The sequence below is a fragment of the Lepisosteus platostomus genome, chromosome 17 (assembly GCF_059453375.1).
Source record: "Lepisosteus platostomus isolate fLepPlt1 chromosome 17, fLepPlt1.hap1, whole genome shotgun sequence".
NCBI lineage: Eukaryota > Metazoa > Chordata > Actinopteri > Semionotiformes > Lepisosteidae > Lepisosteus > Lepisosteus platostomus.
In genome coordinates, this window is record NC_142627.1 from 19,589,928 (window position 1) to 19,608,225 (window position 18,298).

Here is an 18,298-nt window from a genome sequence, read left to right on the forward strand (position 1 = left end):
ATTTATTGCAGTAGTGTCTGGAACAAGCTATTGTACCAAGCCCCGTTCCTGAAGCCACTGCCCAGGAAATGTACAAGAAATGTCTGGATTAGATCCACAAATAACCTTAATTTCATTAATTGTTTTAAACTATAGATGCATTATGCTAGAAAAAATTAACCATATCATGTTGCTTAGGTGGAATGTAGAGCTTATTTGTTCACGTTCATGCTTTGGGCATCATTAATGACTTCCCTTCAGTGGAGAGCAATACAGTATGTCTCTCCCTTCAGGCTTTGTGGCTGAATGAACTGGACACTTACAACACTTCAGTACAGGTGATACATGGGATCCTCCTTGTGTTTGGGGTAATGAGGTCCAGGGCTACAGAGGTATCACTGCTGGAAGTAGGGTGGGCTCCACACTTCAGGTAAAACTCCTGCAAGAGTGAAAAGTGAGGTGAAACAACTGAGAGTCGCTCCTTCGCTATAGTGCAGCGCTCGATGAGGAAAAAATATTTCTCCAATCTAAAAAGCAAAACTTAAAGTCGGTAAAACAACACAACTGAGAAGTCCCACCTTTGGGGACAGACTGTGAAGACAGATATGTGTCACTTTGTCATGGATTTACTGTAATCTTATGAATTGGGGAAAAACTGATTCACATATTCAGAGATGGGCTGAAATTCCTCTTGGGAGTTTTGAGATACTTAGACAGGAGACAAACTTAAAACTCTACATACTTTTTTATTGTCTCAACTCAAGGTATTACAGTAATTAAAAGAATTAAGAAACCATACCTGTGTTACTAGTATTAAGTATACATTTATGCTGCACCTTGGTGGTAGTGGAGGGGAGTCCCCATTACCTGTAAAGCGCTTTGAGTGGAGTGTCCAGAAAAGCGCTATATAAATGTAAGCAATTATTATTATTATTATTATTAATTATTACATTTGTAACCTGAACAATAAAAATGCTAAATATCTTTTTAATAACCTTTTTGTAGTGTCCTATGCAACGCCATGAGGGCATAGTACAGTGTGCTGAGGAGCACAAGTTCACTGGACACGATTAAAAGTGGGCAGGTTGTAATCAAATGAATTCTTAGCCTAACATGATTGCAACTGCAAACGATAGAGTTATTAGGGATTTAATTTAGTTCTGTGAACTATTAAAAGGTGCCTGGTCTTAACAAAAACTACTAGTATGGAAAAATGAAAAGGGCAGATGTGCTGGGTCTGTGCACTGGACATTTTCTGACCTAATTCAAGCATGGCTATAATGTATATTTAATCACACAGCACATGCTACAGAGGGTTAAATGCTTTGTTCAGCTTAACCAAAAAGAGCCAAAATAAATCTCAGCAGAGAAGCACAATGCTGGAAGTAAGATTGCAGCAGATTTTCATGTGATGAAATATTTACCAATTTTCAGTCAGTTTAGATGCATTTTTGTTCAGGGACTAAATGTGTTTTCATTAGAGTTATTTTCGACTATTATTTCATTATAATTATTTCATGAATACATTATTTTCTTTGATAAAGATTTGTATCTGGTTCTGATTGTAAGAGTTGACAGATCTCTACAGGAAACACATAATTCAAGTTATTGCAGCTGAAGGGGGTACCACTAGTTACAAATTTGTGTGTTTGTGTGTTATTTGTCAAATCAGTTTAGTTTTATCTACTATTAGGGCTTGTTGAGGACTAACTTAAATATGTCTAAATATAAGATCACTTAATTAGCCATAACATTTTCTTACATTAGGAATTTGTATTTTCGCATACCCCAGCTTGCTCTCCCCGTCTGGGGTGAGACACACAGACAGGGAGAGAAGCTTTTATACCATTTATACGGCACCCCTGGAGCAGTTGGGGTTAAGGGCCTTGCTCAGGGGGCCCAATAGAGTAGGATTCCATTGCTGGCCTAGGGATTTGAACCGGCAACCTTCCAGCCACAGGCCCAGATCCTTAGCCAAAAAGTCACAGAGCCTCTTTTTTTTTTCTTTTTTTTATAAGAATGAAATATGATGTTAAACCATAAAATCTTAAGGGGGTGTACAGTACATATATTTCACCACACAGTAAGTGTATTAAGGTTGGTCAGTTAGTAAGTACAGTGAATGCTGAAGGCTGGAAACAGTGTTTTGGCTCTTCAGCTGTACATAGTAATCTGTAATGAAATGCAGGCGCTTATGACCGTTTGGATCACTGAACAATTCAAATTCAGTGAAACCTAATTATAGAGACAGCAAAGCTCTGCTGCACAGCATGTAGAAAGGTAAGCTCTGTAAGTCCAGAGGAAACATCGGACATGAAATGGGTTAAAGAGTGGGTAACATGAACTTTGACCTCCTCTCGTCCAGCTGTAAAAAACACAAAAAGGGCTCTAACGAAAAAGCTTGTTGCACATGCTAAAACCAAGGTGCATTTTGCTTAGAGAAAGCTAAAGAGGACCCTTTACCGCAGAGCACTAACCTGTGAAACTGAACAAATTTCCACCACAGACAGGATTTTCTGTACAGCTAACAAAGAGGCTAAACGCCATTAATCCACTTATGGTTTTGGACATTAAATTAATTGTCAGGAATTGAAGAGACTGATAGGGCACGGATGTTGCATTTTGATGTCACATGCTCAAACATTCAACAACACATTTCCTCCGAAATAAAGAGTAAATTGAGAAGACAGTACAGTGTCCTTAAAATAAAATGATATATTTTGTCATATGGGCTACAGTATATAGCATTAAGTAATTTATATACTGTAGTTTGCTTTGCCCCTGCTGGGATTCAATCATTGATGCTGATGGTCTCAGGGGAAGAATTCTACACTATTCGAGTTTCAATGCAGTGACACAATCTCTTTAAAGTAAATTTACCTTGTGAATTTGTTAGCTCAGAATCAGTAACTTGAAAGTGCATTAAATTGACATTATGCTCATGTCATGGTTAACTCCTCCAGTTCAACCACTGCACACTGTACATCCACTCTCTCCAGGTCAGCTTCATCTCCGGTACCCCATGATTTCCAAATGAAGTACTGCATAAAGCACAACACCTGAAGTGTAAACATAAATTCTCAAATCTATACATGCCCTTAGACAAAACAGCCTCCATGAGCAGTTACATGAGAAGTAAGAACCACTGTCCATTTCAAATCTTAGCACTGTCACCCTTATACTGTCGCCAGTGTGCCAATTTTCACTGAATTCAACAAATTCTCACATTATACAACAAAAATTCAAATTTAAATTTGCCTGACTTGACAGACATTTCCAATTGGAATAAGTTTAGTAATAACTTCGAACCTCAGTGTCCTAAATCAGACAGCTGAACTTTCAGGTATTGCCGAATAAATACCAAAACTAGAGGAGATTTCATACGGGTTCACTTATCTGATACTGAGAGGAATGGTATTACACAGCTGAAGAAATAGGTCATTTAGATTTATAATTTATTAATTCATATGCCCTTTCGCAAAATAAATGTAAAGTCTCAGAGAGACTTTCTTGTCTACAGTATGTGCTTCGAGCTTTTACCTGTAAATACAACTGACAAAGAAAACTAACTGAAGATGAAAGAACATCTATCTAACAACTGTAAGAGAATACATGACACCTTCTTGTAGTCAGGCAGTAGCATTGGCTGCACATGCAATACATCAACCCTTGTATTTTTTAAATATTATGTTGTTTCACCTCATTAAAAAAAGCTTAATCAAATGTACAATGTAATGTCTATGACTTAAATAAATGTGGGCTTTCATATCAGGTATTCTGTAAACATTTTTATATCCAAACCAATTGCACACCTGGCACACTGCCCAGAAAATGAACCAGATGGAAATTCATTAGCTGAATGGCACAGACATTTCCTTTTGCCAGTTTAAGTTTACATTCTTGAATTCCCTTCAACTCCCTGAAACAATGTTTTTCAATGAAGGTTTATTATACTTTTTTCAAGTTATAGAATGTTTATCATTTTCTTTCCTTTCTTCCTGTCCTTATGAGAGAAAATTCTTTGACTTTCTTAAATCCAGACTCAAAACTCACATTTGTACTAGGGCCTATGTCTGATTGTCCTACATTCTATCCATATAAACCTGTATGCTCTTGTTTATTTTTTACTTTAATTTTTTTATTGGACCTTTATTTCTTTATCACTATGCACAGTGCATAGTGCTTGAATTGGGAAAGGTTCTTTATAAATAATATATATTATAATTATCTAGAATATTTTCTGAGCTTTTCCAGCACTTTTGTTATAAAGAGATTTCACAAATCAAGTGTTAATCAAGGGAACAAAACTACCGAAAGATGTGTGTATATTTAGTGCAATTAGAACCACAAGGGCACAAATTAACAGGTACAGTACCTGGAAAAATTACCAGGAACCATTTCTAATATTGACATACAGTACAATACTGACAATCGAGTGGAACTCTGTAAGTAAATAAGAACTTTTCTACAATGTAGAGTAAATCCTCAATGGCTTTTACTGCACAGAGCAATACCTGAATGAAAATAAATTTGGAAATATCTGAGGAACAAGTCATGAATGAAAACACAGTTATTGTTCTGAACCAGCGTTAGAAGAATGTTGGTAAGCTCTGTGGAAAACTGACAAGTAAAGACGATGACAGAAGTCCACTGAATGACAGACAGTCTAGGCTCACTGTTATGGCTCTCATGTGTACGGTTTTGATATCAACTGCCTTGATAGATGCCAGAGAGAATGTTCTCATTAAAGAAACACTGCCAACATACAGTGGACAGTAATGTGAATTGCTATTTTTGCTGTATAGCGATTCGGATATTGAGATGAAAAGATTAATATAAGCCAAAAGTACAGAATGTTACCTTCTATTTCTGGATATTTCTGAGCATATATGGTGTGTTTTAATGTTTTAGTATAATACCACTTTTGTGTTCCATCACCCCATGAGCTTAAGTACTGGGACACATTAACTTGAATTCAATTAAAGTAGTTTTTTAAGTAAAGTCCTGTGAATGCAGTAACTGCATCAAGCCAATAACTGACTTCAAAGGCAGACACCAAAAGGAAGAGCAATCATGACATTCATTGCCAATTGTCCCAATACTTACTGTGTGCTCATCTGAAATGGGGGGATTGAACACAAGAAGTCCTATTATTCTATAACGGCACAACATATAAACACAGAAATATACAGCAATAAAAGGGTATATTTTTACTTTTGTCTCATATTCAACTTTATCTGAAATCCAAATTGCTTGAGTATACAATAAAAATGGCAATTTTGTCTTCACTGTCCCAATACTTATGGATATGCCAGTTCTAGTTGATTAGCCCACCATTATACTCTGAATATTATACAGTATGCTATCCACACTCTTGAAAAGCCAGATAACTGACCTTGTTTAATCACAGCATCACATGATACTGATTTAATTAAGTGACCCCATACAACATTCACAGGGTTAACTTTTTTGTCATTGTAAACCCTTTATAACTTCCCTGGCATTATTTTCAAAAGTGCATGGTGTGTGGCATATTGCTTGACGTCAACAGCGTAAGGCCAGCAACACCTGTCATAAAACTGTATGTTAAAATGCATCAACATTAAACAGCATCACCACTCAGAATGCCCACAATAAGCCACAATAAACAAGAAAGTGAAAAAACCTACCATATAACACTTACACAAAGTCTCCAACCCTAGACCTGGAGAGACCCAATACAGTTAGTCTTGCAGCCTTTTTAAGAAGATTGGAAACACTTGTGAGTTAGTGATCAATTAAGTAAATAATTTAATTAACTTTGATCCTCGAAGGCAGAAGGGTACTAGTATTTTGGCCCCATGTGATTTCGAATTACTTCATTTAACAAATCACCTGCTTAATTAATCACAATTAAATTATTCCAAATCTTTAGAAATTAGTTATTAACAGGAATCTATAAACCTGCTACATTTGGGGCTCTCCAGGTTCAGGGTTGGAGACCCTTAAGTTTATGTAAGACCAGTAATACCAATTTAAGTTGCATTGATTCACAGTAAAGACGGTTCAATGCTTTCCTGGGATGCTATCTACTGTATGTGGAGTTTGTGTGGCCTTAAACTGGGTGTTTCAGTTTCTCCCCAAATTTCTCCCCTTTTTAAAGACCTGCATTCACCATTCTAGGTAATAAACACACTGATGCATAGTTACTATTTGAGACTATTTTGGAATTACTTCCCCCATATCAAATTTCTGAAGTACAAGTTGCAGAAATGGCTTTAAGTCTTCTTTGTTCTTCTCCCAAGGTCTTCATTCCAAAAGCTTTGATCAAAAATGGATTGACTTGTGAAGCCCGAGCTTAGATCCTTGTGGACTACAGTCCACATAACAGACAGTTGACACAGCTGACAGTTTGCACTCATTAGAGACTTTAAAAGCAACAGGAGTGACTTTGTACACAACCCAGGGAAAAATGACAACAGCATTGCTTTCCCAGACAGACTCATAATTATCACCCCCAAATAAACCCACAGGGCAGATATTTTAAAAATACTTATACAGTGACCCAGTTAAGGACATGTACTAAAAAAAAACTGATATCACTGGTGCAACAGTACAGTGTGACAGTATCATAAAACATTCTGTATGGGATGGCATTTCTCCATTTCTACTTCTGTTTCTTCCTAAATATGTCAGAATACATACAGTAAATTGTAAACCGTACCTCTTTATGAAATCATAATGAACAACATGAAATGTAAGAACAATAAAGTTTTTTAAATTAAAAAATAATTTCTATACAACCATCCCAAAAAGCCAAGAAAGATTATGCAAATTATTTTACAGCCTCTTATTATTCTGCCTTTGAGCCCACAACCGTTTCAAATTGATCAATCCCCAATATATCTACATATATTCAATTTTAATTTGATAGAGAGCATACATATTCTTCAGCATTAAGCAAAATGAAAAGGCCTGACCACAGTAGTAGCGGACATACAAGTAACTCAACAGCGCCAGTGAGTGACTGCTCTGGGTACCTGTTTTCCGTTTTACAGAGGATAATGCTGCAACTGTCAGCTTCTTCTGTTAAAATGTGGTTGTATTTTTCTAATGATAATGCTCAATATCAAGCTGAGGGGCCAGGACATAGCTCAGTGTCATTTACACTGTCATTTACACTATGAGTGAGGAAAAAGAAAAGAAAAAGGAGAGGAGATTCATTTAAATGTTTGTTATATTGTGAACAGTGCCTTAGGCATCTGCAATAATAAGGCCCCTCTGAAGCACACCTAGAAAGATGCCACTGCTTGTAGTCAAAATTAACGTACTGTAAACTTGAAATAAAAGGAAATACTTCAGATCATGTTTCGGAAAATATGTAAATGTGAAAAGACTCAGAAACCTTGGAGAGGTTTAGCAATATCACCAAGCAAGCTTTCATTATAGAAACCTGACCCTATTTTTTTAAAGTAATAAATTATAAATTACCTTGTTGGTACAAAGTTCTTTCATCTTTTGTCACCTTATGCTCCAACTATTGGACACCTTATGTCCAGAAAATGTATTTCTGAAACTCTGGCAGAGATGCAGTGTCAACGCTTACAAGGCTACCCTAGCTTGTTATCATAAACACACTCCCTCCAGAAAATAAAATTAAACAAATGACACACTTTACCCGTTCAAGGTACCAGAATTTGGGTTGAATTGGAATGTAGGAGTGAATGGAATCACAATTCCAAGAGCATGAAAGGAAAACATCTTTGTTCTGAAACTAGGGAATCTCATCCAGCACCTGAGCACCCCTGACTGCTGACTGGATCCAAGCTGAAGAGTTTTTACATATCCATGAGACCCTGGGAGATCAGAGAAACTGTCTTGGTATACCACAATACAGATTAAAATGATGTAATGTTGCACACTGGAATCATAGCAAATCATAAACTAAATAATACAAGCCATGAAAAAGCTAAACAAACGCATGGCATAATGCAATGAATGAATGAAGTCTATAAAAGTGTGAAAATAGGGCACATGTTCTACATAAGGTGTCCCACAAAGGTGTTGCTGTTTTATAGTGTGCAGTATGATCAGGAATAAAACTGCAGTCTATATCTAGAAGATCACATTGCTGTTTGGTAAGTATATTTTAATGGAAGTTAAACCTGTCTGTGGGTGAGGCAGGGCAGACTGTGCTGTATCAGTAATTGAGGTTATTTCCACAACAGACCCTGCAGTCAGTTAGTAACCCACAGGTTACCCTTTCAATTGAGTGTTTCTGAATATCTGCCTTACAGGGCAGTGGGTCAGTCTTACTAATGATTAGCTAAGAAGATTTTCCTTGTGAAAGAAGAAGGGAAAGAATACATTACTGCAAACTTGCTGGGGGATCAAATTGCTGCATAACCAAAACACTAACCACTGGGGAGATAATAAAAGCAAAAACAAAACCCTACAGGACAACGGGAAAATGCTATCAGAGGTGCGTGCTTAAATTTATCTTTACAAAGTCCTTTCAATGTTTCCAGGTAGAAAGGTACAACAACCTCTTATCAATATGAATTATTATTTTATCTGCATACCTGCTCATCTGCACAATAACTCAGAAATTAGGACTGATTAAAAAAAAATCCAAGGATGTTTACAGTATGTCTCCTCAATGGCAACAGGCTTCCAGTGAAATTAGGCAGCTGCGATGGCACCACAATCGCATCAGGAAAAAGGAATTCCTTCTCAAGTGAGTTGAGTGAGAAGTTTTTTTTCTTAGTACTGAGAGCCAACTTACAAGGCACTGCCCAAGGCACTTGTTGGACTAATATAACAATATGTAAATTATACATTTTAAAATAAACAAAATGAAACCATTAAAAAACAATTATCAATTGTTTTGTAGATGTACTATGACACGTACTGTACTGTACATTCAATGTCCATGCAGTCATTTATTTTTCAGTTTTGAGTTCTGAATTGTTGACTCCTGAACAGATATAAAAAAGATCTCTCAAGTTCTTCTGCACAAAATGCACAGTATCAGTGTGAATGGACAGATACAAGACATTCAGACACTGGTATGGAAGTCCAATGCCCTATGTTTTGCTGAGAAGTGTTTATTTAGCCTTTGAGAAATTATTCACTATCCACAACATGGGCACTCCAGCAAAACCCTTTCTAGCAAAACATGTGAATGTTTACACCAAAGTGTTACACTTGAAAGGTTCTGTATTCCTACTTAACTGGGAAACTGAAAGTTGTGTTCTCACTTTCTGAATGTCAGTTATCACTCTAAGTGCTAAATACTATAGAAGCTTACATACCCTGTGCTTGTTAAAAAACAATTTAACATCAAAAAGTGATATATGTGAAAAATGAACTTTGACAAATACAGTACAGTATGTGAATTAGCCACACTTCAACTCTCAGAGTCTGAGGTTACAAATTTAAAGGTAAAACTGAATGCACTGTATCTATAATATTCCCAGCATAAAACACTGTTAAGGTTAAGACATGACCTCAAAATACATCTACAATTCCTGATAATGCCCTTCCTGTACGTTGCCTTTAAATTCACAACATGAGCATTCGTTTAGTGGCGATGTACACTATAGACAACATTCATAATAGAGAAGACTTTACACATACAGTACAGTAGTTTCTACATCTAAAAATACATTTTCACTTGCTGTGAGCTTTAGTACAATACAATTTTAATCTACTAGCATATACATAATACAAATGGAAAAATAGTAACCTCTAGTTTAGATTCAAGAACTAAAAGACTGGACTACATAAATACATAGAACACAATGTTGCATTTTGCATGTCTTTTTCTCCTCTATAAATCCAAACACATCTATCGCAGTATTAGTGCAAGATAGTGTACAGAAATATACTTTTGACAAGGTCATCATAATTCATATAAGCAGAAAAGGGTCAGTAAATGTACACATAGACATCAATCACCAAACACCATCTCTATAATCAGTGTTTGAACTCACACACTTCTTGAATTTTATTTCCAGAAAGGAATTCAATTTGTCAAAATGCATCTGCAAAAGTGTCTAAGCAAATGGGAAATAGCAAAAGCCCAGCTCAGCATAATATTTAATAGATAAGCACAGAAAAGGATTGTTAGGTTGAGAATAGCATGATTAAACTATGTCACAAAGAGCTGAAGAGTTGTTAACTGCCGAAAACTGCCCAGCATGGAAGAGTGCAAAAGGAATACATTAACTCACAAATTGTTTATGCAAAATAAAAATTACAGATATTAAAATATTTGACTGGGTAGCATGATATATTTTAAATCCACAGTGTGAAACATATATTTGTACTCTGTTCACTTACTGCCACACTGCCATCGCAGTCCTGAGACTGGCAGACTCCAGGTATACTGTTTGGTAGGAGTACATCATCCCAGCATGAAGGCCCCTGCAAAAATGAGACACAAGGTCAGCCTGTTCTCTCTCAGTGTGAACAGGCACTTATCTATTACTCTCAAATGCGAGCAATAAGGAACATAATGCAGAAAAAAATTACTTCTGCAGGGGAGGCTGTGCTTAAAATGATAATACAGGAAGAAGAAAGCTGAATACTTTTCTGAATATTATGATAAAAAAAATGAAAAGCAACCAGACAAAAGTCACTGCCTTCATGCAGGCATTTTTGTTCCAATGCAACATTACTATAGCCTGGCATACAGGTTAAATAAATTAACAGCCTGACTGTAAACTATGGTCTCATGACTCCAGTCACTCATTACTGAACACACTGTATGTCTCCACTATTATGCATTTTGGTTATTCAATGTAATGCTACAGTATAGACTTTGCCAATCCTCATTTTGTGCTTTAACCTGCCTATGGTTCATGATTATTCCTTAAATATAAAAGAGAAGAAGAAATTTTAAATCAATAAGTCAGTTCTCACTCAATGTGAGAAGCTGAAATAAAATAAGGAAAAAAACTACTGCTACTTCAAAGTGTTACAGGCACAAACAGCAACTCTGTGAAGCTAAATGGATACCCACCGAGAAAGGCAGCCTGAGTCAAGTATCAGTGACTCAAGGGACTGAATCTGGAATGCATGGCTTAAAGACCTTTTTTTGAAGGGAGAAAGCCTGCAACATAACTTGCAAATCCATAAGACAAACCTCCCCAGAGACAAGCCAACAACTTTATCTACGATACACTTGCACTTTACAGAAACTAGTAAGCAACAGTGCTCTTGAAGGAAACAGAGCTTTATATTCGGCTACGAATGAATGAGAAAAGTATCCTTATGTGGCTCACCATCTCTCTAGTGGCTAACTGTGCTGCTAAGCAAAGGCATAAAGAAGACAGAGAAAAACAACGCTCCAGATGGGACATACCGTACATAATCTGTTGAAAACAAACCCAGAAAGCAAAACGAAAGTAACGAAGGACGATAAAGTGTTAGCTGAACTCAGAGCACAATAAACACCTAACAGGCCATAAGATCATACAGACTGAAATATAGAAACCCACATGATAAAGAAGCCCCCAATGGAATTCTGACATCTTATACAGAGCCATCAAAAAATAACCAAAAAACACAACATAAATAAACCTTCTAAAGCTCTAACTGGTTGGAGGGGGAGGTTGATCAACTATGGTGAACAATGAAGACTGACAAACACAAAAAAGGATTAAGAGAACTCCCAGATCAACAGAGATTATGACCATTGTAAAAAAATGTTGGCCTAGATGGATTAAGTGCCCTCCTCTTGTTTCAATCCATTCGTCTTACGTAGTGAAAGGCATTAAAAACAAAACCGATGGATACAGGAAACAATGTTGTGCATACTGTTACAAATAGGGACTTACGAAAAAGGGGATTTACCACAAATAGACCACGAGGATTAATTAATACATAAAATATATAACCGTAACCCCTAAATTGTAGTAATTATGCCAATAATTGATAACAATGATACACTACATAAGACACAACATAAAAATGCAAGTTACTCTATTTACAAACAAGAGGCATGTTGACACTAGGACACTAGCCAGGTGTTGACCATTGTTTCTAAATTGTTAAACAACTCAGTAGTGCCATTCCATAGTGATAACATTATTGATTTCATTAGTTGTGCAGTTCACATCCTGTGTTGCTAGCTTCATGGCAATGCTATTTCACAAATGTGACCACAATTCCCTAAGCAGCAGCACGTAACTGGATTAGCTTTGCTGGTTTGGGTGGGATCCCCTGCACAAAAGTGGTTCCTGGGATCCGTTTGGTAGCTGCAAACTTCCAGTAACATCAGTGAAAGACAAGACACTCATCCACTGGAGCAGCATTACCTCCTTGTAGCCTGATCTTGTCAGATCACAGAAGCTAAGAAGGTCTGAGCCTGGTCAGTAGTGGAATGGGAGACATCTAAGAAAAATCAAAGTCATTGCTGTACTGTAAGTGTTGTTGATAGATCACCAGTAAGTAGCACTGCTCACTCTGGGACAAAATGTGGTTTGTGTTGTAGGAGGTGTTGCCCAAGTAGCTAAGGTGTGACCTTGACTAGTTGGTCCTTAAAGATCGCATGGCTCTGTTTGTAAGAGTTGGGGTGTTACCCCAGTGACTGGGCTAAATTACTCTTTGGGATGTCAAGTGATTGCCTATCCAAAGCTCCATTCCAAGCAAGGTGGATATACAGTAAAATGTATATACAGTAAAATGAATAATATCTATGATTCCAAATTTTAATAATTCGATTCTGTTCCTTTTAAACACAGAGACTAAGTGTGGAGTGATTGTAAGTCATTCATGTCCGAGGTCATTTAACATTTTATGATGTAATGTCACTGGGAACTGTGGACAGAAACCCAGTGCTTCCATCCTCCATCTGTTAGGCAATGATCCTTACAATGTCTCTGTCTAAATCAGTTTCTTTTTCAGATGCTCAATTAAATGCCTGAATGATCTAAACCCTAATGATTGTGATTGACAGAATGAGCATGCCAATTCTACAACCAATTAAATATCTGCTGTTATAAGAAACATTTTTTTTCTGTTTTGTCTAGACTAACGTGTCTTCAGCCGATACTGCAGAACTAAATACTTTAAAGAGAAGCTAGGGGTTTTCATTATCTCTTAACTAAACACCTGCAGTTTAATATAGCCTGTTTTAACAAATTGAGAAATATCAACAATTATCATATCCAGGTATTGAGGAAAGCATTTTTAGATCATTTTACAATATCCGCCAGTTTAGAGTCTTTAGGATTGGACTTATGACGTTTTGCACTAAAATTCATTAGGAAAATTCAATCTGGATACTGTAGTTCCACTACCTCCACTTAAAGCAGGCAATTCACAACATCAAAACATTGATACTATTACTGCATGTGGGTTTCATAATTGATTTTCTCGTATACCTTAAATACCACATCACTTGGAATGTCTTGTGCATTTGGGAGTCAGTGGCTTCATGGTTTAAGTTTTATTTTTCTGAAATATAAAGATGGGATCTGGAATGCATTGCTGCAAATCAGAATTATGAGATATGCAAATCTTCATGTCCTCATGAGCATACAGTGTCTTGAATGGTTTTATTTTGATTCCATTCCTACTTAAGCAGTTTTTTCAGAGGGTGATACTTCTAGCCCATGCAGCTAAAATGCTTATTGATTTCCTTTTTATTTCCATAACCATCACCTAGGCATCCCAGCTTGCCACAGTCATTTCAAACAAGCACTCAAAATGATGGGCTAGGAATTATGATACTTTTGTATATCTACTGGGAAAACCATGGTGAACATGCCTTCATGAATTATGACAGAGACAGATTCAGAAAGTGCTATAATCTCTAATAAAAGGAAAAACAATAACAGGGGATAATGCCAACTAAATTTTTTAAAAACACTCAATTCTCATATGGAAAATGACAAAGACATTTGTTTTGATCTTCAAAAGACTTCGACTCCGAGACTGCTGAACAGAGCCTGTTTTGTGCCTTCGTTATATCCATCATTGATTCTGACAACCTGTTTTCCTGATATTCCATAGTGCACCCAAAACAGGGGGAGTGAATGGAGGTTTCTTCATTAAAAAACGGTTTTTTTAAACAGTGAAAAACAGTTCATTAAATCAGTGAATGACATTGAGCAACACTGGGCGCACTACAGAACTTTTTTTTTGTAGTCACTTTTTTTTTAAAACCATCTCCGACTGTTAATTTAAAACCTCCCCAAGATGGAGTCTTAGTATAGTAATAGGGCAGCTCCCTGATTCTCATAACGGCCACTCATCTGTCGCCATCTTCAATCCTGTTTTTGATTCAGAAAAAAAAGTAGTAACCTCAGTTTCTATCAGCTGCCAGGGGTGAATTCTGTATGATCAAACCTATTGTGGGAGCAGATTACAGCTTTACAATGTAACAAATTCCACTGCATGAGTACAGGCTGGACCTAAGACTCTTATCGCTCCACTCCAGGCACCCAGATAGGCTCCATATCATAGTGCCACCAGTTCCACTGGAGCGCCTCCGCTACAGTAAGATTATTTGGCTGGTGTTTGCTCAAGTAAATGGTTCATAACTTGCTTCTGTCTCTTCCTCTAATGTCTTTGTAGAACAAAAGGCAAAACTGAAAATGGCTACTACCAAATAATAGCACACTTCTTCTTTTTGCTTTTGTTTTAGCAAGCCATCATGCTTGATGCTCTATGCACAATATTAAAAACACCCTTTTTCACGATACCTTTATTTTAATTCTTTTGATGTGGTGTGTGTATCACTCTACAGAAAAGGGAGAAAAAAATAAGTGGTGATGTACTGCATAAAGGAAAGCACTAAAGGTGCTTTACAATGACAACATGATAAATGTAAAATTTGATGGTCAAAATGTGCACAACACAAGGCTGACAAAAGAATCATAAAGACATAAAGACAAACACCACCTCATGACATCTTTTCAATAATGATTTTGGAATAGAAAACAGGTTAGTGGTATTGTTTATAGAAGACAAAAGCAGTGTCGAAGAGGAACGTATTGTGTTCCAGTGGGTAAAAAGTGTGAGTTCTAATCCTGAGATCCTAGGTCAGCAGTGGTTGAAACAACGATACATTTTAGTTACAGTAACTGATAAATTTTATAATTTAATGTACTTCCAATGAATACACAATAAGAAGTCAGAAGCCCAGGGGAATGAGACGTTACCAGGTGGAGCACTGAATACTTCTTACAACTGCTGCTGCAGTCAGTACAATCCATGCTTTTCTTTACGTGCGGTGCAGGCTCCAAAGGATTATAGTCCTAAAGAAACCATGCCAGATGTTTTTGTTGATGTTGTTGTTCAGTTTTTTCTTTCCCAAATTAAGATGCTCTTCGAATAATTCAAATTCTGTGACTTGAATTTGAAATTATGCATGCCCTGAGTAACATGTCTATTGATAAAAAAAGAAGTCTCTTATCGGGGGGTTGTGTATGTTACAGGAATGCAAGCAAAAAGGATATGTTTTAAGGGCTGGCTATGGGCAATTCTGAGAACAACACGCCTACTACACAAAAATCATGGGTAATTAAAAATACAATGGCAACATGCAAACATTTTTTATATTGCAATCAAGATGTTGTGTTAGCTATAATTGGCACAGGGTAATTTTTCCTTCCATGCTATGTCTTTCTTCAGTGCCTGATTAGCATAAGCATTTAAACATTTTGACAGGCACCTTAATAAGCTTCTGAAAGGTTAAAAAAAATCATTACTTTACCACATGCAGTGATAGACTTTCAATATGCATTAATTTAGCAAACCTGCATCCAAGCTCTCACTGTTAGTGCATGAAGATTAGAATTAGCAGCACCTGCATTACAACAGCAGCTAAAGGTCACCCATACTCACTGCATTCTGCTGAACAAAAAACCACCTTCGCTGAATGTAAATGATTAATGAGCAGATTAATGAATAATTCACAACACACTTCTCATTGTTAACGCACTCCTTCCTTTATAAAGTCAACAGCTTGATCCCTAAACTTTAATTACGTTTCTGCTTAAGAAATGCAACACATCATATCACGTGAGCAAGTCACTTCTTGTATTCCACCTTTCTGACAAATTCATTCAGTCAGTTTTCTTTGAAAAAGAAAACTGCATCAGGCAAGGCACAGTTACTCTGGACATCATATAACCCAAGAGAAAATGAACTGTATCCTTCGTGAATTTCATGTCTAGACTGAAAAGAGCAAGCACAACAACAATAATAAAATAAGAACACAAGAATTGTTACAAATGAGAGGAGGCCATTCATCTATCTGGTAGTTAGTAGCAAACTGATGCAAGGATCTCAACTAGCTGTTTCTTGAAAGAAGCTTCAACAATATGGATGGGTAACTTGTTCCAGACTCTCACAACCCACTGAGTAAACAAGTGCCTACTGTTCTCAGCTTTAAATGTGCTTCTACAGTATGTACAGTAGTTTCTACTTGTACCCTGCGGCTCATGTTAGACTATTTATTCTAAAGAAGTCAACTGGTTGGACGTTGTCAATGCTTTTGAAGATTCTGAGTGCTTGTATCAGCCCCTAAAAATAATTTAGTTCTTTCAGCCTGTTTTGCCTTTACCTGCCTTTATATTGCTTAAAAAATGTTAGGATACACAGTCAAGACTAACGGGAAATGTTTAATGAAGTCAAGAAGTTATTCTACAGCACTTTGAATGTCTAAGAGCACTTTAGTGTTTCACTGAGTGGCTTATCAGAAGAGAGTGTGTGGGGATTAATAGGATAATAGAAAAAAACAACATCTAAAGGGCTTCAAGTTATCTGGCTGGAGACAACAGAAGGAATAAAGAGTAGGAAGCCTTCGCAGGGCCAAGCGTTCAATACGAGACGGACAGCTTGATCCACCTTCTGTAACATTCAGCTTTGTCTCACTGTCTCGAGAAGACAGACAGCTCTTGGCCAAAATGGTGCTCATTCCAGAAGGAAACATTTGTGGCAGTTGGAAAATAGCTCGGCACTGTATGATGCAAGGTGAAATGTGTAGTTTTAATTTCAGGTTCAGAAATGTCAGTTGACCACCTATTTGTCAGTATGGTTTGATTCCTTCAAGGTTTTGCCCAGCTACTGTACAAATGGTAAGGAAGTAATGATAAGTGGACTTTATGTACAGTATAAGTTATCATTTATATTTTTACTACATTCTAGTTAACTTTACAAAGGGTTTATCTTATTACAGAAAAGAGAATAATCTGTGCCACTCTGGGTTTTGTTAGAAAGCACAGTTTCATTTGGAAAAGTTAAGCTTTTTAGTTTTCTGAATTTTGTTCTTCCTCAGTTAGGAATAGTTAGGAGTTAAAGCTACACAATATCTAGATACATGTTTCAATGTACTTTTTCACCAGTAAAGTACCAGACTTTAAAAAAAAAATGCAGCTGGCAGTCAGGAATGTATGCAGACACATTTTTAAGACTGACACCTGTATAATCATGTGTCTTTAAGACTCTGTGGGTGGGGAAAATCAAGTAAAAAGGAGCTGTCTTTCAAGATCTCTTGCAAAACAGAAAACAGGACTGGAAATGCATTGCAGATGTTAGGAAGAAATGTAAATGCTAGGAAATGTTATACATCATGCCCTTTTGTGTACTCAAGTGTGAGTGCTTGTGTGTGCTTTCTATGCTTTAAACCTGTGGTAAGAGGAGACTCAAAATAATTCTCATGTGGCCCCCGAGTAACAAGTACTCAATTTAACCTGCAGATACAGACTGAGCAGCTGTAAAATGGGATTAGGCAAAACCTTCATTTGTTCATAAAATCAGGCTTGGTAGATTGAGGAACTACAAGAAAAACTTAAATTCTTATAAATGTTTTGACAGAAAAAATTCTTATATAAAAAGCTGTGAAAAAAGGCAATGTTTGCTACTTCAGAAACTGTTTCTGTTATGGATTATTATGCTATTACATCTTATCTATAATCTGTCCCCTAGTTCAAAGGACAAAAGACTTCATATTTACCCTATTTAGTTTTCCATAAAACAGAAAATAGTTCATATTTTATCTGCTTTCACAGATGCATTCATACTGTGTGAATTATCAATGAATTATCAGCATAAATTGATCTCCATAACCCACCAGCACATACTCCTTGGAGCTCTGCTCAAGCTTCTTGAAAAGACTAAGTATACAAGGGTACCTAGGGTACCAACATTGCTGAAACAAAGGGACAAAATTGACAGACTGATTAATTTTCAGCACAAAGAAATGCTTCAAAAAATAATTCACATTTGCAGCTAGCTTTAAAATGGAACAGAAAGCTTCAAGATTGCAGTACTTAAAAGACTGTGAAAGAAACATAAGAAACTAATGAAAATTCTGGTTAATCAC

At 36.6% G+C, this 18,298-nt stretch overlaps 1 protein-coding gene across 3 annotated transcripts in view; it reads right to left on the reverse strand.

Moving 5' to 3' along the window:
• The window catches only part of prkn (parkin RBR E3 ubiquitin protein ligase), a 157,796-nt gene that overhangs the window by 71,113 nt on the left and 68,385 nt on the right, over positions 1-18,298 (reverse strand). For all 3 annotated transcript variants that reach the window (XM_088610594.1, XM_088610592.1, XM_088610593.1), the window contains exons 5-6: positions 10,303-10,386; positions 303-418 (exon numbers count right to left, since the gene is read on the reverse strand). In XM_088610594.1, coding sequence (XP_088466720.1) covers positions 303-418; positions 10,303-10,386 — 200 coding nt within the window. The remainder of the gene's footprint in view (positions 1-302; positions 419-10,302; positions 10,387-18,298) is intronic.